The sequence below is a fragment of the Barbus barbus genome (assembly GCF_936440315.1).
Source record: "Barbus barbus genome assembly, chromosome: 32".
Lineage (NCBI taxonomy): Eukaryota > Metazoa > Chordata > Actinopteri > Cypriniformes > Cyprinidae > Barbus > Barbus barbus.
Genome location: NC_136760.1, coordinates 27,680,799 through 27,705,474, shown reverse-complemented (window position 1 = coordinate 27,705,474; position 24,676 = coordinate 27,680,799). Strand labels below are relative to the sequence as shown.

Here is a 24,676-nt window from a genome sequence, read left to right as displayed (position 1 = left end):
TGAGAGACGGGAGATTGACTTTTTCACTGCAGGAAGCATTATTATGGATTCTGGATTTGTATTTTAGTTAAAAACGCCTTAATACTGGATTTGTTTCAGCTTTTGTCTTCTCCAGATGTTAACTGATGGACTGGAGTGGTGTGGATTACTGTGATGTTTTTATCAGCTGTTTAGACTTTCATTCTGACGGCACCCATTCACTGCAGAGCATCCAAGTTCATTTTCAGCAAATGTTCATTTTGTAAACTCATGTCATCATTTTATCTGGCACATTTAACTGAGCTTAATTTGTTCTTCCGTTCACTGATGCATTGGTTGACTCGTCCTCCTCTCTGTGTCTCTCAGCACTCTTCACGGGCGTGCGGTCGGTGAACAGACGCAGCTGCGGGACGAGATGGAGGCCATGAAGCAGAACTACTCTCAGCTCCTACAACAGCACTCACAGCTGCAGCAGACCTGCGATGAGCTGCGCCGTGTCCATGATAACGACCAGCGTGAGGTGGCAGACATGCACCTGCAGCAGCAACAGGTGCAAATCACACATGCGCACACAACTCTGAGCAGATAGATGAGGTTTAGCGTCTTGCTCAGGGTCACAAACATGTGGAATTGAACGTGCAACCTCTTTCTTTGCATCCCAAATTGAGAAACTATTAGGCTCCCTCTCTCTGTGTTCAGTATCAAACCTACATTCTTTATTCCAGTGGTTTTCACTCCTGGTCCTGGGGACCCACCGCTATGCACATTTTGTATGTCACCAGGATCGAAAATCACTGCTTTATTCCATGACTGATGCATTTTGAGAAATAATCTAATCACTCTAGTTTGTTTATAAAAAAATTAATTAAAAAAAATAATAAAAAAAAAATATATATAATGAGAAAAAATATTCGTAAAATATTAAAAAATATATATATTTATTTATAAATGTATATTTTTTATTTGCATCAAAATACCAAAATTGTAATAAACAGAAATATTTATCTAAATGTAATTTAAATATATTTATTAGTGCTGTCAAACAAGTTTTTGTTTGTATAATATATGTGTGTTTTGTGTATATTTATTATGTATATATAAATACACACACATGCATGTATAAATATATATTGAAAATATTTACATGTATTTGTTTATATTTATATTCATAAAATTTATATTATAAATATTTAATTTCTAAACATAACATATTTTTCTGAAATATATACTTGCATGTGTGTATTTCTATATACATAATAAATAAATTATATGTATATACAGTGGTGTGAAAAAGTGTTGGCCCCCTTCCTGATTTTTTTTTTTTTTTGCATGTTTGTCACACTTTGATGTTTCAGATCATCAAACAAATTTAAATATTAATCAAAGATAACACAAGTAAACACAACATGCAGTTTTTTTATTATGAAGGGAAAACACAATCCAAACCCACATGGCCCTGTGTGAAACAGTGCTTGTCCCCTAAACCTAATAACTGGTTGGGCCACCCTTAGCAGCAACATCTGCAATCAAGCGTTTGCGATAACTTGCAATGAGTCTGTTACAGCGCTGTGGAGGAGTTTTGACCCACTCATCTTGGTAGAATTGTTGTAATTCAGCCGCATTGGAGGGTTTTCCAGCATGAACCGCCTTTTAAGGTCATGCCACAGCATCTCAATAGGATTCAGGTCAGGACTTTGACTAGGCCACTCCAAAGTCTTCATTTTGTTTTTCTTCAGCCATTCAGAGGTGGATTTGCTGGTGTGTTTTGGTCATTGTCCTGCTGCAGAACCCAAGTTCGCTTCAGCTTGAGGTCACGAACAGATGGCTGGACATTGTCCTTCAGGATTTTTTGGTAGACAGCTGAATTCATGGTTCATTTATCACAGCAAGTCTTCCAGGTCCTGAAGCAGCAACACAGCCCCAGACCATCACACTACCACCACCATATTTTACTGTTGCTATGATGCTCTTTTTCTGAAATGCTGTGTTACTTTTACGCCAGATGTAATGGGACACACACCTTCCAAAAAATTCAGTCAGTCAGTCCAAAAGTATTTTCCCAAAAGTCTTGAGGATCATCAAGATGTTTTCTGGCAAAACTGAGACGAGCCTTTAGGTTCTTTTTGCTCAGCAGCGGTTTTCGTCTTGGAGCTCTGCCATGCAGGCCATTTTTGCCCAGTCTCTTTCTTATGCTGGAGTCATGAACACTGACCTTAACTGAGGCAACTGAGGCCTGCAGTTCTTTAGATGTTGTTGTGGGGTCTTTTGTGACCTCTTGGATGAGTCGTCGCTGCACTCTTGGGGTAATTTGGGTCAGCCGGCCACTCCTGGGAAGGTTCACCACTGTTCCATGTTTTCGTCATTTGTGGATAATGGCTCTCACTGTGGTTCGCTGGAGTCCCAAAGCTTTAGAAATGGCTTTATAACCTTTTCCAGACTGATAGATCTCAATTACTTTCTTTCTCGCTTGTTCCTGAATTTCTTTGGATCTCAACATGATGTGTAGCTTTTGAGGATCTTTTGGTCCATGTTCACTTTGTCAGGCAGGTCCTATTTAAGTGATTTCTTGATTGTGAACAGGTGTGGCAGTAATCAGGCCTGGGTGTGGCTAGAGAAACTGAACTCAGGTGTGATAAACCACAGTTATGTTTTAACACTTTTTCACACAAAAAATAAAAAAATCATGAAGGGGGCCAACACTTTTTCACACCACTGTGTATATATATATATATATATATATATATATATATATATATATATATATATATATATATATATATATATATATATATACACACAACATATATTATGTAAACAAAAACTCTTATTTTGGATGGGATTAATCACGATTAATCGTTTGACAGCACTAATATTTATATAAAAATATATTTACAGAAATTTATATTGTAAAAAATGGCATGCAGAGAATTGTGTCTCTGATTTGATTTGTCTCTGTTTTGGATTCATTTAACTGAAGTGGACAGTTTGGACTAATTCATTAGTAATTTGAATTTGCAAACACAAATGCAGTTTTAACTACTAAAGTTTAAATAAGAGATGCTATTAAATTCTTTCTTTTATGACTCTCATACTTACAAAGGTGTGAGACAAGAAAGAGTTGCAAAATTAATCAGGCACTCTTTTTAGAAATGCTTATGCCCAAATAAAAAGCATAATAAAGCATGAAAATATCACCAGCAAGTATTTCTGAGATATTGTCCAGCCCTGCTGAATAACATTGTTCAGTAACTAGAATAAATATCATGTTCAACTGATATCTAACATACAGTATTTGCTACAGAGTTTAAATTGCTTCATTAAAATCATATTTCGATATTTAATAAATAGATTTAATCTCTCCCTCTTTGTGTCAGTGTTGTTATTGCTAAAACTATTAAAAAACACATTCTATATTTGAAATAAAATAAAATGTAAATAATTTTTTAAAAATGTTTCCTTGGCAACTACTCCAAATAAAATAAGTTTGTTAAATTACTAAAACTGAAATTAATATATTACATATAATAATAAATCAATAAAAGCCTATTGGTTAATAATGATTAATTAGTTAAAAATATTATAGTTAAGAAATAAATACTATAATGCTATATAGATATTGCTAAAACAGCAGTTTGTTGTGTGCTGAATCAGAGGTAGAGATGGGGATGTGCCTATATGGTACTTTTATAGCCTGCAAGTCTGATCTGTTGGCAGTGATGATGTTGTCAGGGTGTTGTGTGGAGGTTGCAGTCAGGTTGATGTTAGTAAGCACAATACTAGACGATCTGTTCAGCCTAGTACTGTCACTGCATGTTTATTTCTCTGTCTGTCTGTCTGTCTGTGTCTGTCAGCGCGTCTCTCAGTTGTCAGTGAGCTCAGGTCAAGAAACAACTGGTCCGTATTTCTGTCTGTTCGGAACAGGAAAAGCACTTTATCTATTAATAATGCTGAGGAACATGACAGATGAGACAGTGGTGGATGAGATGAGGTCTGTGTACACCGGAGACTTCAGGAGGGGATGGAGAAACAACCCGAGAACACCACTGTGCAGAAATGTCAGGCTTCACAGAAATGTCAGGCTTTATTTTTTTTAATTGACACTAAGGTAAAATAAATTAACTACAACTGAACTATAAGTAAAAAAAAAAAAAAAAACATTACATAAAAAAGGTCAAAAGCACATAAAATAATTTTTTTTTTAAAATGAGAACTGAAAATCTAAATGCTAATTCAAAATATTAATATAAAATATTATTATAAATTATACAAAAATAAAACATATTTGCTTATTGATATAAAGCTGATATAAAACTGAAAACAAATGGAAATGGAGAGTTTACAGGTAAGTTTAAATTAAATTGAAAAAATGGAAATAAAAAAATAAACCTGAACTAAAACTAAAACACAAACTAAGATAAAAATAAAAATGCGGGAAACCTCAATGATAATATTTAAAAAAATTAAATAAAAAAGAAAACTGATTTTAAAAATTAATATCTAAATAACAATAAAAAAAAAAAACGTATTTAAAACTAATTAAATATTTAAATATTAATTCAAATAATTAATACATTTAAATAAATTATATAAATATTATTATATGATATATAAATGCAACTAATACATTTAAGTTAAAGCACTAAAATTACTTAATGGAAAAAACTAAAACTGAAAAAAAAAAAAAAAAAATAGTATAAACATAAATAATTGTATAAATAAAACGTATCAAAATATTAATGAAAGCTATAGTAGTGTGTAAATGCCAGGGTGAAAATAATATTACCAGTGGAATCATTTGTATTTTAACATTCTAATCAAATGATGATGGATCCATGATTTCCTTCTTAATAATCTATATTGTAGTTAAATGCTGTATATGCTTCATTTGATAATTCTCTGGTTTTCTTTGGACTCATTTGACCTCCGTGTCAGCAGACGTGTGACTCAGTGGCACCATCCGCTGGTGTGATGCTGCTGTCTCTCCGTCCAAATTTACTCTGATTTAGTTGTGGATTCAGTTTCTTTTCAGCTGAAGGTGTTTTATTTCTCTCTGTAGGTCATGAGGGAGAACGGCTCCTCCGAACTGCTGAATAAACTTTATGACACGGCCTTAAACAAGCTGGAGGGGATGAAGAAAGAGTACGACGCCCTGAGGAAACGATACAACGAGAAAACAGTGAGCCACAACGCCGATCTGAGCCGCCTGGAGCAGATGGAGGAGGAGAACCGGCGTCTGCAGAAACAGCAGGATGTTCTGCTGAAGCAGAGAGACTCGGCGCTGCACTTTCAGCAGCAGTACAGCGGCTCCATCAGGAGGTACTCCTCTCGCTGCCTACATAGTGCTTTCCAGATCAGTCCTTCAAGAGGTTTCGATTCTGTTAAGGCTGTTTCACACTAGGGCTGTCAAAATGGCTGAAAATCTCAATTCGAATTTTGTACTTAAGTATAATCAAAATTCAAAGTATATTCAAATTTAAAAGGCATAATTTTAGTTAGGGGGAAAAAAGCTTTTGGCTTCTCTCCTGAGGCCACAAGAGGGTGCATCGAGCAAAATATTACCAATGCACGTTTCTTCAAAGCAATAAAATAACATGACTATCTTTGAAAAAATCCTTAATGTTTAAAAAAAAGTTTATAAACCATATATAATTAAGTTGCTTAAACAATCAAGTCAAGTCAAGTCACCTTTATTTATATAGCGCTTTTAACAATGTAAATTGTGTCAAAGCAACTGCACAATATCAAACATATCACAATATCAATATCAAACATATCACAATATCAATATCAAACATTGGCCTCTGGCCAACAAACCAGCAGTTCAATTTAACTGCAGCAAAGTCAGATTGTAAGGTCTCAACTAGTTCCAGTGGTCATTTGGTAATTCTGTATGTTGTCTGAGCGTTGGCATCCTCTGAGGGGTTGGCATTATCTTTTCTCAGGTGTTCGGTCATCTCAGATCATTTAGGGGTTGGATCCAGACTGAAGCTTCTGTCATTCCTAATTACCACGGGATGTTAATTCAGAAACAGAGACAAATAGAAACATAATTAGCGTAGCTGCTGTTCCATCCCAAGCTAAAGAATAATAATAATGTACATTTGATCAGATATACTACAGTACAAGATTATAAAATGCATTATGTGAATGCTTGGCTAAAGAGATGTGTCTTTAATCTAGATTTAAACATAGAGAGTGTGTCTGAACCCCGAACGTTATCAGGAAGGCTATTCCAGAGTTTGGGAGCCAAATGTGAAAAAGCTCTACCTCCTTTAGTGGACTTTGCTATCCTAGGTACTACCAAAAGTCCAGAGTTTTGCGACCTTAAGGAGCGGGTTGGATTGTAGCGTGGTAGAAGACAAGTTAGGTACGCAGGAGCTAAACCATTTAGGGCCTTATAGGCAAGTAATAATATTTTGTAAATGATACGGAACTGAATAGGTAGCCAGTGCAGAGACTGTAAAATTGGGGTAATATGATCATATTTTCTTGACCTTGTAAGAACTCTAGCCGCTGCATTTTGGACTATCTGTAGCTTGTTTATTGAAGATGCAGGACAACCAGCTAGCAGTGCATTACAATAGTCCAGTCTAGAGGTCATGAATGCATGAACTAGCTTTTCTGCATCAGAAACAGGTAGCATGTTTCGAAGCTTGGCAATGTTTCTAAGATGGAAGAATGCTGTTTTTGTAACATGGGAAATATGATTTTTAAAGGACAAGTTGCTGTCTAATATAACACCCAGATTTTTGACTTTAGAGGATGTGACAGTGCATCCGTCAAGTTGTAAATTGTAATCCAAGAGATTCTGTGTATTGTTTTTTGGTCCAATAAGTAATATCTCTGTCTTATCTGAATTTAATAGGAGGAAATTATTGGTCATCCAATCTTTTAAATTTTTTACACAATCTATTATCTTAGATAGTTTAGAAGTTTCACCTGGTTTTGTTGAGATATATAGTTGAGTATCATCAGCATAGCAATGAAAACTAATCCCGTATTTTCTAATAATATTACCAAGAGGCAACATGTATATTGAAAATAGAAGAGGACCTAGGACTGATCCTTGTGGTACTCCATACTTTACTGGTGATAATTGTGATGACTCTCCATTTAAATGAACAAAGTGGTAGCGATCGGACAGGTATGATTTAAACCATCTTAAAGCCTGCCCTTGAATACCAATATGGTTTTGTAGTCGATCTATGAGTATATCATGGTCTATAGTGTCAAACGCAGCACTAAGATCAAGTAATACTAGCAATGAGATGCAGCCTTGATCTGAAGCAAGAAGCAAGTCATTTGTAATTTTAACAAGTGCAGTTTCTGTGCTATGGTGAGGCCTGAAACCTGACTGAAATTCCTCATAGAGATCATTTTTTTGCAAGAAGGAGCACAATTGAGCAGACACAACTTTTTCTAAAATTTTTGACATAAACGGAAGATTTGAAATGGGTCTGTAATTTGCCAGTTCATTAGAATCTAGTTGTGGTTTCTTAATAAGAGGCTTAATAACCGCCAGCTTGAATGGTTTTGGGACGTGACCTAAGGCTAACGATGAGTTAATAATATTGAGAAGCGGTTCTTCTGCTACAGGTAACAACTCTTTCAGTAGTTTAGTGGGTACAGGATCTAATAAACATGTTGTTGGTTTAGATGCACTGATAAGTTTATTTAGCTCTTCCTGTCCTATAGTTGTAAAGCACAGCAGTTTTTCTTTGGGTGCGATGAATGAAGCTGAAATACTAGAAGCAGTAGAATCTACATTTGTTATTGTATTTCTGATGTTATCTATTTTATCAGTAAAGAAATTCATAAAATCATAACTATTAAATTGTGAGGGAATATTTAGATCGGGCGGTGTCTGTTTATTTGTTAGTCTAGCCACTGTGCTAAATAAGAACCTTGGATTGTTTTGGTTATTATCTATGAGTTTGTGGATATGCTCTACCCTGGCAGCTTTTAGAGCCTGTCTATAGCTGGACATACTGTTTTTCCACGCAATTCTAAAAACTTCCAAGTTAGTTTTTCTCCATTTGCGCTCAAGAATACGAGTTTCTTTCTTGAGAGAATGGGTATAACTGTTGTACCATGGCGCAGTACGTTTTTCTCTAACCTTTTTCAATTTGAGGGGGGCAACAGCTTCTAATGTATTAGAGAAGATAGTGCCCATGTTGCTAGTTATTTCGTCTAGTTCATGTGTATTTATGGGTACACAGAGCAGTTGAGATAAATTAGGCAGGTTATTTGTGAATCTGTCTTTGGTGGCTGGAACAATAGTTCTGCCCAGACGATAACGCGGAGCCATATAATTAATATCAGTAATACGCAGCATGCACGATACAAGGAAATGATCAGTAACATCATCACTTTGAGGTATGATATCTATATCGGTAAGATCAAGTCCATGCGATATAATTAAATCTAGCGTATGATTAAAACGATGAGTGGGCCCGGTGACGTTTTGCTTGACTCAAAGAGTTTATTAGGTCAGTAAACGCAAGTCCTAGCACATCATTTGTATTATCAACGTGAATGTTAAAATCTCCGACAATTAGCAGTTTATCAACATTAACCAATAGATCTGAGAGGAAATCTGCAAATTCTTTTAGGAAATCTGTATATACAGAGCAAGAGATAAGAGAGATTTATTTTGCATATCTAACAGTGTAACATTAAGCAGAAGTATTTCGAATGACTTAAACCTCCTGTATCCTGTTTTCTGAGTAACATTGAGAATATCACTATATATTGTTGCCACACCGCCGCCACGACCAGTCTGACGGGGCTCATGTTTATAACAGTAGCTTGGTGGAGTAGACTCATTTAGACCAAAATATTCATTTGGTTTCAGCCAGGTTTCAGTCAGGCAGAGTACATCAAAATTATTATCTGTGATCATTTCATTTACAATAACTGCTTTGGGTGCAAGTGATCTAATATTTAGGAGCCCAAGCTTCAAAAATTGTTTTTGTTCATTTATTTTGTGTTTTTCTGGTTTAATCACGATCAGATTTTTTCTAGATCCTGCATTAAATTTATATTTTGACCTCGCTATTCGGGGAACAGACACAGTCTGTATAGATTGGACAACGCGGGTACTTCTATCATTTAAGTGGGTAGAACAAAAGTCATTTGAGAATTGGCTTACTAGTCAGATGGAGCGTAGCGTCCTGGAGATGTTGTCCGACAGGAGTTCCGCTCCGACTCTGCTGGGGTGCAGGCCATCAGCACGGAAAAGCCTAGGACGCTCCCAGAAAAGATTCCAATTATTTACAAAGAGCAGTTTCTGTTCTTTACACCATGACAATAACCATTCGTTTAAAGCAAACAGTCTACTGAACCTTTCGTGTCCTCGTCGATACGTCGGAAGTGGACCTGACACGATGATCTTCGCCGCGGGCGATGTGCTGCGTACCGTCTCGATCAGGCTCCTGTAGTCCCTCTTCAGTGTCTCCGTCTGCCGCAGCTTGATGTCGTTAGTCCCCACGTGCAGCACGACAGCCCCGATGCTCTCATCGCCCTTCAGGATCGCGGGTTAAACAATTAGAAACAAAACAGCATCATGTATGTATGTTTAGTTTACTGCAAAGAATATAAAGCGTGCTTTTTTTATTTAAAATATGAGATGCAGTGGGATGGGGAAAAACCGCAATAAAGTCTCGAGACATGTTTTTTAAAAGTTGAACTTACATGGACTTAATTTGACGTGGTTTTCTAAACATGCGGCGCTCTTGTGCGAGACGGTGATAGATGTCCCTCTAGAAAATGCGGTAAATATGTGTTCTGTGTGAACGGCTTGGTTTTCATTTTCATTGATGTTCTCTTTTTCTGCAATATTTTGAATGAACAACGTAGCTACACCACTTCCAGTGGGTTCAACTGGATAGGCTAAAAAAAAAAGCATTAAAATGCAACCAAACTGACATCATCGCATCTTGTGTGCTACTGTGGCTGCCTGATGCACACACCTAGAATGAAGTTGTCTAATAGATTGTGTTTAACACACAAAAGAGTGACACAGAAGTATAGAAATTCTACATTGATTTAAAAAAAAAAATTTATACTTAAAATACAAATACACATACAATTAGCATCAAGCTACATTTGAAAATGTATGTGTTTTTTTTTTTTTTTGCATAAAACCCACTTTAAACCATCATCAAGTTTTTGTAATAACAGCAGTGATGTGCCTGTATGCATGTTTCATACAGATTAAATAATCAAAGAATATTTGTCTTCCATTTGAATTGGTTTATTGGAAAGTAGGCATTTCACTCTCAGTAGATATTTTTTATCTGTGAAGCAAGTGAGTATACTCAGAGTTTCATGCTCAAGTTTACAGAAACCAAGACAGAAACTTTGCGCTTTGTTGTTGTTCGGAGTGCACACAAATAAACGTAGAGTCTTTACAGATTCAAAAGATGTATTACTCTGATCTGTTGAGTATTTTAAGAGCAATTGAGCGCACCGGCGCATCCATCTGTCCTGCAGTGATTACTACTGTTCAGCAAAGACATTTCAATAGCGCAAGTTGCTAATACTTACATATTTCAGATGATAAGTCATATTTGAGGTCGATGATAGGCGAGCGTTTGGATGTCCTGCCTGATGTACTACCACATAGACCAGCTGTTGACAATCTGCGTGACTTTGCCAATGTGGATTTTTATTTATTTATTTGACTGATTTTTTTTTTTTTCTGCGACTAATAAAATTTTGGTCGACCAAGCCTGTTCTGGTCGACTAATGGTTAGTCGACTATTAGGGGGCAGCCATACTCGGAATACTCTTCTTCGGTGTTTGTTTACACTTGTTTTCGCAACCTCTCTCGTCCTTTTGTGCAACAACCGCTGCTCTGGGCACTTCATCTTAGCTCAAATGTAATTGGACGGGCCGTTTCGCTACGGAGCGTTAGGGGAAAAATCGACACACAGGATGGGAAAAAAATCCTTGCATTTTGATTGCAACTGGTGTGAATAGCCCCATAGGGATCTATTGTTTCGATTCAAAAGCGTCATCGCACTGAATTTTCGCGTTCGGTGTGAAAAGGCCTTTAGGATGACATCTTGGTCTCTTTCAGGTTCGAGAGTCTCCAGCAGGAGCTGAATAAGGTGTCTGCTCACAACGAGGAGTTGCAGAGAGAAACCGATCGGCTGCAGATGGAGAACACGCGCTATAAGACGCTGCAGCTGAAGGTGGTGAAAGACGCCGAGAAGCTGAAGGAGGAGAGAGACTCAGTGTTAAACGAATACAGGCTGATCATGAGCGAGAGAGATCAGGTCATCAAAGAGGTGGATAAACTCCAGACCGGACTGGACGCGGCCGAGGCCAAACTCAAGAACACGTCTAGCGAGAGGAGGGTCACCAGCGAGGAGATCGAGGCTCTCAGACAGGTCAAACACATGCAATTACTCAAGACGACAGTCACTGTGAAACATGTTTGCGAATGGTTTCTCTTACTGGTGTAATCTTTTGTAGAGCAGAGGCAATAATTAAACATGCTCTCCTTGAATTGTGATTAAAGTCTGATCCATGTGATTAAAAAAATGTTCATTCAGAAGATTCATTTAAAAGATTCAAAAGACTCACAGACAAAAGTGTTCAATCAAAAGAAGAAGTTTAGAAGTCTATGTGTGTCATTTGTAGGGGTGTCCTCGACTAAAGATTTTCATAGGCGAATCGGAATTTTCGAATCTTGCCGATATTTGACTGATAGTCGAATCATATGTTTTGGGGGCGGGGCAAAATACATTACCAAGAGTCAAGTCAGTCATACTGGCGTTAACACACAGGGAAGATGTGTATCGCAGATACAAGCGGGGTAAATAATATTTATGTTTTGATTAAAAGATAGTTAACTAAATGTCAGCGAAACCCTAAGAATTCACAACATTTTTTACAATAGTGCTCTCATTATAACGTTATGTATATGACAGTTGTTATTAATGTTCTGCATTTCTGTTTTGAGCTGCACGCGCTATGACCAGTAGAATGAAGCTTTTGATAGCAGGTTTTTAATCATATGTCATATAGAGTACGCTTCGTTATTTATACAACATAACATAAAAAAATATAACGACGTATAAGCTATCTGCACGAAATGCCCCGAAGGCACATGAACGTGTCTGTGCGGCCCTGAATGAACTCTTGTGGACGCGTTCTTCATGCAACAACATGCAGAAACACTGCAACTAAATTCACAGCGTTTTATTATGATAGTGTTCTCATTATAACTGTTAGGTATATGACAGTCCCAGTCATAGTTATTAATATTCTGCATTCTGCATATTCTGCGGTGAAGAGATTTCTTTCTTTCTTTTCAGATTGTTATTTATAGCATTATTTTAATAGGCTGTATATTAACTTATTGGGAGAAAACTGCTAGTTTTATGTGAAATCAAACATTTTAGCACCCCCATATATCCAAAAAGGCATGATCATAACACCCCGTGAATATTCGACTGAGATTCGGAGTCGAATCAGGCTCCTCCTATCGAAGTATTGAATCATCGACTATTCGGGGGCACCCCTAGTCATTTGTGTATTTTTTTTTTTTTATTAATTTAACAAAATAACTTATTTAATATTGAAATATTTAATTAGTTTTAAATAACTAACACACATTTAAATAAATAAATAAATAATATTGTAAATATAAAAATAAATTTGGATATATTTTAGTTCAAGTTGTTATTTATATAATTTTTAATTAAATTAATTAAATATTGTAATATTAAATACTGCTAAGTAATTTGATAAAATATTAAATAAAATAAAACAAATTATGAAATATAATAAAATTAACATCTCAATATTAATCTTTAATTTATTTAATATTAAATATGTAAATGATATAAATGTTTAAATAAGTTATTCAATATAAATAACATACATAGTTAAATATATACATTTAAATATATAATAATATCGTACATATAACTAAATAAATATTTATTTAAATTATGCTATTTATTTTTTGTAGTTTAAAAATATTTCTCAGTATTAATCTGGTAACTAATTTATTAAATATGATAAATGATGTAAAACTGAATAAAAATATTTGATCTCAGTGGTATATATTGTTTTTGCTCAGGCAGTAATCACTGTTGCTATTGCTTATATTTAGGGTTATGAGTTTGAGGTGAATCACCATTGAATGTCATAGAATTATTTTAGTTATTGGTGGTTTGACGTTTGTTGTGTGTGCAGGAGCTGAACTCGGCTCTGTTGGACCGGGACCGGGCGATCCGAGAGAAGACCGAGCTCCTGGAGAAATACTGTCACGAGGTGCAGGACAAGGCCGAGACGCAGAAGGAGCTGAGCCAGGCCTGTAAGGATATCGAGATGGTGCGAGAGGAGCGTGACGTGGCCCGTAAAGAGCGAACGGAGGCCATCATCCAGAGAGACCAGCTCCTGAGAGAGTATTACCAGACCAGACAGGTACGCTGACTTAAACCTGGACTTATATACAGTGGTGGCCAAAATGGTTAGAACACTAGTATTTTCAGCAGCTAAAAATGGTTGTAAGTCAGTTATTTCTATATTTTGCTGTAGCGTGTCAGTTTACGTTTCCAAACTTTAATTTTGCCATTAATTGTAATAATCCAGTGAGATTTTCGTCTGACAACAGCCAGTGCTCCACACAGAGACCTGATCTGATCATCATCCAGTCTGTCTGGAATGACATGAAGAAACAGAACAAACTGAGACTAAATCCAGAAGAACTGTGTCTACAAGACGCTTCATAAACCTCCTGCAAAGCTCCTGAGAAACTCTGCTCAAGTGCACCGAGGACAAAAGCTGCTTTAAACACAAAGCATGCTCACACCAAATGATGATTTAATTGTTAATAGAAGTTAATTGATAAAGAAAATCTATTTATGATATTATTTTTGACAGCCTCCTCATTTTCCAGCTTTTTTACTCAAGTGCCTAAAACTTTTAAAAGTGCTGTAGCTTTGCAGGTAGCTTTCTTGAAGTGTCTTGGAGACGTTGCCACAGTTCTTCTGGATTTAGTCTGTCTCAGTTTGTTCTGTTTCTTCACTGGATGATGACCAGATCTCTGTGTGGAGCACAAAAATCTCACTGGATTATTACAATTAATGGCAAACTGAATGTTTGGAAATGTAAACTGACATTTCCTACTGATACACTACAGCAAAACATAGAAACTTTTGACTTAAAACTATTGTTTAGCTGCTAAAAATAGTACTGTTCTAATCATTTTGGCCACCACTGTATGTGTGTTAGGGGTCTTTTTTAATCGCATTTGTCTCCCTGCAGAAGCAGGACAGTGCGACGCTGGACATGGAGCGTGTCAGTAAAGAGCTGGAGGTCCTGAGGAAGCAGTGCGAGGCCGTTTCGGAGGAGCTCCAGGATGCTGTGCAGGAGGCAGAAGTGGCCAAGTGCCGCAGAGACTGGGCCTTTCAGGAGAGAGACAAGATCGTAGCAGAGAGAGAGAGCATAAGGTGAGTAAATTCAGCGACAACGTCCTGTTATACCTCTCATTCTGTTATACATGAGTAAACAAGAGCATCAAAGCATCAACACAAAAGTTTAATACTACAGCTCCAAACTGTATTTTGTGAATGTGAATTATTTTAAATATTGAATAATATTGAATATGTAAATGCATTAATTTTGAGACTATTTTAGCTCCAAAAAACAGGCCCAGTAGTGTTCATCAAGTCCTATAAAACAATAATCAGAATTTAGGGATGAACGATATTTGTCGGACAGATAAATTATCGACTGATGTGGTGAAAATGACGTAATTTTTATTGCTCCGATAAATAAATGAAATCCAATAAAGTATGCTTGCTGGTAAATCAATAAATCAGTCTGATTTATCTGAGATTCATCCGCTTTCTGAGTGCAAGTGATTGCAGCTTTAAACTGCAGTGAATCTCAGCTTGTGTTACATCATCATTTGTGAACATGTCTTCGCCGGTCGGGAAGTTTATCTCGGTGGTAGAGGAGGACAATACCATTGCTATTTCCAGCGCATGTTCAGCAAGCATTCCGAGAGGAGGAAAAAAAAGGCGTCAAGTAGGGTTGTGACGGTGAGGAAATTTTTCCACCGGTTAATTGACGTGTGACAAAACCTTACCGGTATCACCATGGTGGAGGGGGGCGGTCGTTTGAGTTTTCCCTCTTTTCCTCGCTTTCCTTCGGTTTTAAATAGCTTGTAAGCTCTGTGCATGTTTTACTTTCACTTTCAAATTAGCGGCAATTCGGCGGCAAGCAGTTGTTTGTTTTTAGTTCGCTTGAGTTTTCCCACTTTCCCTCACTTTCCTTTGCTTAAATAGCTTGTAAAAGCACCTTGCGCATTGTACTTTCACTTTTAAATTAGCGGCAATTCGGCATCAATTGCTTGAATTCAATTCAACGGGGATGTGATTTTTCCGTATGAATACGGATTTCCGTATTTTCCGACCTCTGAGGGACGACCCATGTGATTCGCGTAGATCCGAGTTTTTTTGTTTTTTATTTTTTTCGAGGTTGACAAATGTCAATGCATTTTATTTATGTTTTTGAAAAACGTGACTTAAAGACTATATAACTTCCTCATCCTCATGCACTAAAAAGGTTGAATAGATGCATTTCTTTATGCATGAAATACTTGAATATAAATTTGTAGTTAATGATTTGTTAATTGCAGATAAACCATACTTCTGTCATAATTCTGCTTAACCATTTCTGTTACAAAGTATTGTGGTGCCTTACACAAAAATAAAAACATTTGAAGAGTCAGGACTGATGTTTGCTATTATAGTTAGGCCAGAGCTACAAAAATATTTCATCAGTGAATCTTAGATTTTGTATTCTCCTGGGTGCACAAACTGCAGATTATATGAAAATTATAATATAAAAATATGAACGTATTGGTTATCGGTATCAGAATCGGCCATGAGAAGGACTTAATTATCGGTTATCGTTATCGGGAAAACATTTTCATATGGTGCATTCCTATCAGAATTGTATATTTACTGTGTTTGTGTATCAGGACGTTGTGTGATAACCTGCGTCGCGAGAGGGACCGAGCCGTGAGCGATCTCGCCGATGCTCTGAGAAACCTGGACGACCTGCGCAAACAGAAGAACGACGCAGTGCGAGAACTGAAGGAGCTCAAGTGAGTCTCAGAAAAACACATATCAATATCAAAACACACACGATCACATCAGGGACTGTCAACAGTATGTGCATCTAGCAAATTATTGTGATGATGTTCAGTTTTGTTAATGATTCATGAATACTCTAATAAATAAAAAATACATATAAACTAAACTAAATATAAAATTATAAAAAATTAAATGACTCTAAATAACTAATACATGAAAATGTATATAATAATATTGTAAATATATAAATATAAGTAAATATAAATATTTATTTTGTTCAAATAATATTAATATGTAGATATTTCTTTAGTTTATACATACACATACACACACACAGTATTATTATTAGTTAAGTTAATATATTTAATTATTAAAAAAAATACACAAATTAGATTTTATTTTATATATATATATATATATATATATATATATATATATATATATATATATATATATATATATATATATATATATATATATATATATATATATATATATATAATAATAGCTTTTAATCTTTTATATCTGCCTTATGTTCAACTGTCCCAATACTTATGCTCTCATCAATGAGTGGGATGAACTCTAAAAGTGCTGTTCTTTTTATTTGGTAAAACATGTATGTGTTGAAACGGCTAATAATAAAATGTGACATTCTGTAGTTTTGTCTCATATTCATCTTTTAATCATATTTGCAAATGTCTCGACTCCACAGCCAACAGAGCAATTTTGGCTTTACTGTTCCAATACTTTTGGAGGGGACTGTGTATATATGTATATATATGTATGTTTAAATACACAAATTATATGTATACAATATTATTAGTAGTTATTTAGTTATATAATAGAAGTTAAATTAACAAAATAAATGTTAATTTAAATACTGCTGTTTATCACTATGCTTGTAATTAAATTAAAGTGTTTTTGGTTTAGTTAGATGAATTTGGTCTGAATGTTGTGTTGTTATTTATTATTATTAAATACTTGTTAATTTTTCAATACAAAAGCAATATTGCAATAGTAATATTTCTTGATTTATTTTTGATCATTTAAATACATTAATTTGAATAATAATTATTATTATTGTATCGTATTTATTGTGGAAAAAATAAGTTTTCCTTCATTTTTGTTATTTTGATCACATGCCTGTTTTATTTTTACCATCATCTTTCAGTGATGTTTTTTTTTTGGTTTCATTTTGAATATATTTGACAAATTGGGATTCTCAAAGTTTCCTTTAAATCTACAACACCATGACAAAAGAAACTAACAAGTGTGATCAAAGTAGTTTTATTCCCAAACAAATGACTCTGATTCTTTTAAAGAATGAATCATGAATCTTGAATCAGTCTCAGAGCCGTGGAGGTAAATGATGACACAAGTTGGGTGAATTTTCCTAAAATGTGTGTTCAGAGAATGCATGGAGGAGCAGCTGGAGAAGGAGGCGCGCTTCCGCCAGCTGATGGCCCACAATTCCCACGACTCGGCCATCGATACAGACTCTCTGGAGTGGGAGACGGAGATGGTGGAGTTTGAGAGGAGTACGGTACGTAATCGAGTCATCACAGCTGTGACGAACCTCCAAATGAGTTCAACACCTCACCGTCTCTGATCTGACGTACAGGACGACATGGATTTGAGCGCTCTGGGTTTTGATATCGCCGAGGGAGTGTGCGACCCATATCTACCTGGGGATTATGGGATATTCGTGAGCAAGGTGGACAAAGGAAGTATTGCGGAAGGCAGGTTAAGGTAGGCGGACTCTGCTTTCAGCGTCTCCTGTGAAACGGTCGTGTTTGATTCTAACTAGGGCTGCACGATAAATCGAAATGAAAAAGGCAAAAGCTGCGATTTGTCATGTGCATCTTGTCAGGGAAGCACGGTTCTGTGATCAGTAGTAAATCTCCATCCGAAGGCCAGAGGGCGCTCTCGCGTGGAAACTCCTAATACACCCCGCAGAAGAAATCCAGGAGATCCCTATGGACCTTTTTCACATTTCCGGGTTTCTCGACAGTGGAAGTCATCATTAGTTGAGTTAAAGTGCCCCTATTATGGGTTATGAAAGGTTCATATTTTTTACCGCTTCTAAAGCGGCACCTAGTGGTAAAGAATGAAGTTGCATTTTCATTCAGACCAACTCGAAAAGTGGGCGGGCAATATGCTAATGTTTCATGATGACATCAACGCAAAACGGCTTGGGATTTGTTTTAAAAACGACTTGTTTAAATGATTCTGAGTCGACTCTTTTGAGAGACGATAACTTTATACACGGTGCACTTTCAGATTTAAAACTTTGCAGGATGTTTTCATTCACTTAGAGCTGTGTTACACACTGCATGAAAGCTCATTTTCAAAAATCCATAATAGGGGCACTTTAAGAAGAGCAGTGAATGGGAGAGTACCACAAATATATTTTGCATTCCCATTTGCTCAAATAGCAAAAGAAAAACTCAACGAACGTGTTTTCATGACTCAATAAAAGGAAAGAAAATTGAGAGAGACTGATAACGGCAGTCAGAAGAGAGAACGATGTCAAACTTCCCGTCCCTCCCACAGACGCTGCATTAGAAACACCCTCGCATTAGCCTTAACTCGTTTTTTTGTAATTTAATGCGAAGGTGATATAATACAAATTATAGTGTTATAAATTACATAGAGCATTGCGTTTATCATCACAGACGATTTAATCGCGCGATAATAAAATCGAAGAAATCGCTTGCGATCATGACAGCTGTTTCTGAGCTTCTGAGTGAACTACGCAAACAGCTGTCATGATCGCGAACGATTTCTTCGATTTTATTATCGCGCGATTAAATCGTCTGTGATGATAAACGCAATTTTGCGTAGCTTGTCAGTAAACTACGGCTCTGTGTAGTAAATGCTGCTCCATCAGAAAGCACGTGATGGAGATTTACTACTAATCACAGAACCGGCTTTACCGACGAGCTGCACATGATAATCGCATTTAATTAATCATGCAGCCCTAATTCTAACCAGCGTTTATTCTCGTGGCAGAGTGAATGATTGGTTGTTGAAGATAAATGACGTGGATCTGGCCAATAAAGACAGGAAGCAGGTCATAAAGGTGGTGTTCAGCGGGGGCGGAGTCATCAACATGGTGGTGCGCAGGAGGAAGTCTCTGGGAGGACGCATGGTCACTTCTGTTCATCTGACGCTGGCGGGACATAAAGGTCAGATCGTGGGGCTTTGTCTTTCAGGACGTCCAGCAGATCAGCTTTCTTCATCTCTACAGTCTCTCTCTCTGTCTGTAAAACACATTTTATTGGACTGTCCCGCTTTTAATGCATGTAGAAAACTCTTTTAAGAAGTGAACTCACTTAAAGAGTTATTTAGTATAATTATGCCAGAAAATTTTTTACCTTACGTGTGTCTGTTTGTTTGCTGGTTTTTATTGTATTTATTACACTTGTATTTTTTATTGTTTTGCCATGAAAATAGCCTAAGATGCTGATATGGCATTAAATAAAAATATATACTACTACTACTACTCTCTGTCTGTCTTTCAGATTGTGGCGTTGGGTTGGAGAGCGGTGTGTTTGTGTCGTCTGTTTCTCCAGGCAGTCCCGCGGCCAGAGACGGGTCGGTGTGTCCCGGCGATCGGCTTCTCAATGTGAGTCGACTCGTGTGCTTTTCCTTTCATCAGCACCAGTTCTCCAGGAATCTCTGATTGGCAGATAGTGCTGTTGAAAATTATGTAATCGATTTAATCCATACACTCTCAAACTGCTTGAGGAAAACTACTTATTTTCTGTAAACTTACTTTTTTTTCTATTTATAAGATAAATAAGTAGTTTATCAGGGATGTGATTTTCTTTTTCAGAGTTTGTACATATTTATGTTTTTTTAAGCTAAAGTATGACCCACTTGAATTGCATAAATCTTAGGAAAAAACTGTTACATTTTAATTTTTCGTTTATTTAAACAAACATATTTAATTTTTCCAACCAGCTACCCAAATTTGAAATGAGAATTATTTCTAAATATGTTCATATATAAAGCTTTAATGTCTCCCAGCACTTTTCTGCCAATATAAAGGCTCTATGCTTTAACATTTGAAAGTAAAGAAATTAAGACGGCCATAAATGGTAGGATTTTAATTTTTACTATTGTTCAATAAAAAAAAACACTTTTTTTTTATTTTAAAATACAACAGCATTGCAATAGTAATATGCTTTTTATTGATATGATTAATTTATATAATTTAAATAATAAATAATATTAGTTGTAATAAATAATAATTATGATTATATATTATATTATATCATTTTTATAATTTAAATAAAATACTTTGCATAATATTATGATGATTATTATTACTATTATTGTTTTCCCTCATAATAATAGTAATAATAATAATTATTATTATGAGAGAAAGCATGTTCTCTTTTTTTGGTAATTTTGATCACATGCCTGCTTTATGTTTGCCATTATTTTTCTTAGCAGTGCTTCATGGGATGTTCAATCATTAAAGAATTTAAATACACAACCTTTTTATATACAGAAACACTTAAAGGACAAAGATTTCTGCCTTTTATTCATTTCGTGTACTTTTTTCCTTCATATCATAGTTTGTATTTTGTAATGTTAATTTCAGAGCTAAATGTTTGGTTAACAGCTTAAAGTTTTGGTAAAAAAGTGGGCGGTACTCCTACAATGGGAAGCTCTGATTGGTCGATAGTGCAGAGGTTGATTTGCATGTATATTGGCTGATTAGAAAAAATCCAGGCAATACAGAATTAGGTCTCTAAGGTAAATGAATATATTATGCTGTATTTTAAACATATCCTTTGGGATTATTTTAAGACATTGTGTTTAATGTTCTCTGACAGATAAACGGGATTTCGCTGGATAACAAATCAGTGAGCGAATGTGAGAATCTCCTACGGAGCTGCAGAGACTCGGTTTCTCTTTCCCTCCTGAAGGTGAAACATTATTGATTGTCTGTTTTCTTTTATTATGAGTGGAATTCAATAAGCTTACTCTGTTATCGTATCCCAGTTTTTCCCACAGAGTCTGTCTGGTCAGAGCATCGCTGAGAGTCAGCGTGACTGTGAGCGAAGCTCTAACGGGAAGTCAGCGGATCAGCTGCGGCCCTGCAGGAAGCAGCCCACCCATAAAGACATGTACAGCCCCACGCGTGACGTGGAGAGCGAGCGAGGTCAGCGCGGGACGCTGTATCGCTCAGAGCCGTATCATGAGATCTGCTGCCCGCATCCCACCACTAAACGACCCCTCACCTTTCACCCCGTTTCCCACGGCGACTGCATCACCGTGGAGATGAATCAGGAGAGACGGTGCGTCCCAGAGAAGCAAAGCGGCGGCACGTGGCCCAAAATGGTTGCAGTTGCAATGACACCAGCCGACAGCATCCCACCGCTCTCTATTTTTAAGACCCCAAAGAAGCGGAAGTCGATATTCGACTCAGACATGTTCAAGCGGCCGGAGACACCCTCCAAGCTGGACTACCTCAGTCTGTCCCAGATGCCCAAACATTCCCCGCAGAGCTCCTGGACGGAGGCGGCGCCGCATATCCCACCCGAGCCGCCCAAACGCAGTGACTCCTTCAAGTTCAAACACAAGCCGCAGGGAAGCTCCGCCTCCGATTCCACCATCACCACCGGCTCGCCCCCGGCCACGCCCACAGACAAACCCAGTCCTGACTTTGAAAGCCGAGACCGCAACGGGAACGTGCTTCAGAGACAGGGCTCTGGCGGCGGCGGGTTGTTTGCGGAGGACATGTCCGGACAGGGATCAGATGAACTGGAGGTGAGGAGAGGAAGACCAAACTCTGCACCGGCCCAGCGCCGCAGCCTCACGCCGCTTAAGATGCCGTTTCCACAGGTACTGCACCTTTATCACACCTGTAACGCTACAGGTTATCAGACCGGCATGAGTACTGCTCCACTACTAACCAACTAGTCGTCCAGTGGAGTTTTTCCTCCTGCTGTCACCATATAGAACAAACACACCTGAAGTCATGTGATCCACAACTAGTAGATAAAGCATCAAATAAATGACAGCCAGAAATATTAGGATTGTAATTTTACTATTGTTTTGTCAAATAAAATAATAATAGTAATTATTATTATTATTATTTAATCTTATAACTAATATAATTTTTTTGCAGTACAGCAATATAATTGCAGTAGCGATATATTTCTTTATTAATCTATTTAATTTTTAGAATTGAAGTAATTAAAATATTGGTTTGAATAAAATTTGTGAATAAAAATAATAATAATAATTATTATTATTCTCAATTTTAATTTTATTATTATTATTTATTATTAAAATTATAAATATCAATAACAATAATAATAATAGTAACTATGATTAGTAGTATTATTAGTAAATACACATTTATTTTTTATTGCAATAGTGGTATATTTAATAATAATATTCCTTATTGTTTTATTGCTATAATTTCAATATTATATACAAATATTTTGAATTACAATAATAACAATAATAATAATTATTATTCAAAATATTATTGTTATTCAATTTAGTTATTATGGACCCTTTTCACAAGACAGTGATGACGCGTTTGATGGTCATCAGCATCATAAATCCTTGAAAGTTTTTCATATTTGTATATTTTTTTTAAAAATGCATCTACATAACACTTTTCTTAGTATTATTTCACCTTTGCATCAAATTACAAAAAAACGAGTTAAGGCTAATGCGAGGGTGTTTCTAATGCAGCGTCTGTGGGAGGGACGGGAAGTTTGACATCGTTCTCTCTTCTGACTGCCGTTATCAGTCTTTTTTTGAAAGCCATGAAAACACTATCGTTGAGTTTTTCTTTTGCAAATAAGAATCCCAAAAATATATTTGTGGTACTCTCCCATTCACTGCTCTTCGAGTTAACCCAACTAATGACGACTTCTGCCGCCGATTTCTGGAAATGTGAGAAAGGTCCATTTAAATGATAAGTATCAATAATAAAATAGTAATAATAATTATTATTATTATTTAACAAAATATTATTTTATATTTTTATATTTTCATTTGTTTTTAATTATTCAAAATATTAATTTTATTAGTATTCAAATTATTCCTTATTTCAGTTATTTAAATCAATAGTACTTATTTTTATTCCTATTAAATTTACATAATATCATATGTGACCCTGGAGCACAAAAGCAGTCATGAGTAACACAGGTATATTTGTAGCAATAGCCAACAATACATTGTATGGATCAAAATTATACATTTCTCTTTAATGCTGAAAATCATTAGGATATTAAGATCATGTTCCATGAAGATATTTAGTAAATTTCCTACTGTAAATATATCAAAACTTCATTTTTAATTAGTAATATGCATTGCTAATAACTTTATTTAGACAACTTTAAAGGAACTCTCCACTTTGTTTTGGAAATAGGCTCATTTTCTAACTCTCCTAGAGTTAAACAGTTGAGTTTTACTGTTTTCGAATCCATGCAGCCGATCTCCGGGTCTGGCGGTAGCACTTTTAGCGTAGCTTAGCATACATCATTGAATCTGATTAGACCATTAGCATTTGGTCATCAAAAATGACCAAAGAGTTTCGACAATTTTCCTACTTAAAGCTTTGAGTCTTCTGTAGTTACATCGTGTACTAAGACCGACCGAAAATGAAAAGTTGCGATTTTCTAGGCCGATATGTCTAGGAACTCTACTCTCATTCTGGCGTACCATGGGTGCAGCAGTCCCTGAAAGTAGTCCCCAGCTGTATCATAACTAGTTACCTAGCTGGGGACTACTTTCAGGCACTGCGTAATATCATTGCGCCTGCTGCACCCAGTGGCGCCTCCAGGATTTTTTTTATAGGGTGGCCGAAAGGGGCCAGTATAAAAAGTTAGGTTGGCACAATACAAAAAAGTGTTGCATGCCTAAATCTAATGGCAGACAATAATGTTTGGCGTTTCCATTCATTCTGGGAGTACATAAAGTTATAGGCTTCAAAACTTCAGTAGGCTATTACTATTTTCTGTATAGAGCAAAATAGAAAGTAAGTCGCTCTGCAATTCAACTGCAAGTACCCTCATGTTTATTTGAAGTGCAAATTCATTTCAAATGAGAGTAAAAGTAAACAAGAAGCATAGATGTTTAACCCATCACTTCATCAAAACAATCGGTACACTGTTGCAGTAAGTGAAGCCCTAAATATTCTCAGAATTTACAGGCCTTTTGCTGAAGAAGGTGGATATGTCGACTGCCTTCCTCTTCATTTTGATCATTTATCATAAACCCTACGTGTGTGTGGAGATATGCTGCAGTGCTTAATTTACATATTTTCTGTTGTCAGACATAAATTAATAAAATATTACCACTCTGTCTACCAAAAAAATGTATAAGCTTTTTAACATTTCTAATTAAAAACAATAGAATAAAAAGTAGAATAAGAATAAGTTATCAATCAAATGAAATCAGTATTTAAGGAATAAATTTGTACTACAGAGGTGGCACAGAAGAACACACAAGTGGATGGAAGGTGTATTTTCAGACGTTTAATGAGACTGAGAGTGCAATTAAATTCATAAATGCATATTGAGGTTAATGTTTTAAAT

The 24,676-nt window shown here is 36.1% G+C and overlaps 1 protein-coding gene across 2 annotated transcripts in view; it reads left to right on the top strand.

The window, feature by feature from the left end:
* LOC306852301 (disks large homolog 5-like) overlaps nucleotides 1-24,676 on the top strand; it is a gene marked incomplete at its 5' end in the record, with an annotated part of 53,346 nt that overhangs the window by 13,382 nt on the left and 15,288 nt on the right. For both annotated transcript variants that reach the window (XM_079389014.1, XM_079389013.1), the window contains 12 exons: nucleotides 346-529; nucleotides 5,036-5,295; nucleotides 11,063-11,375; nucleotides 13,192-13,422; nucleotides 14,266-14,450; nucleotides 15,989-16,114; nucleotides 17,514-17,646; nucleotides 17,725-17,852; nucleotides 19,116-19,291; nucleotides 19,628-19,731; nucleotides 20,951-21,043; nucleotides 21,120-21,962. In XM_079389014.1, the coding sequence (XP_079245140.1) occupies nucleotides 346-529; nucleotides 5,036-5,295; nucleotides 11,063-11,375; nucleotides 13,192-13,422; nucleotides 14,266-14,450; nucleotides 15,989-16,114; nucleotides 17,514-17,646; nucleotides 17,725-17,852; nucleotides 19,116-19,291; nucleotides 19,628-19,731; nucleotides 20,951-21,043; nucleotides 21,120-21,962 (2,776 nt within the window). The remainder of the gene's footprint in view (nucleotides 1-345; nucleotides 530-5,035; nucleotides 5,296-11,062; nucleotides 11,376-13,191; nucleotides 13,423-14,265; nucleotides 14,451-15,988; nucleotides 16,115-17,513; nucleotides 17,647-17,724; nucleotides 17,853-19,115; nucleotides 19,292-19,627; nucleotides 19,732-20,950; nucleotides 21,044-21,119; nucleotides 21,963-24,676) is intronic.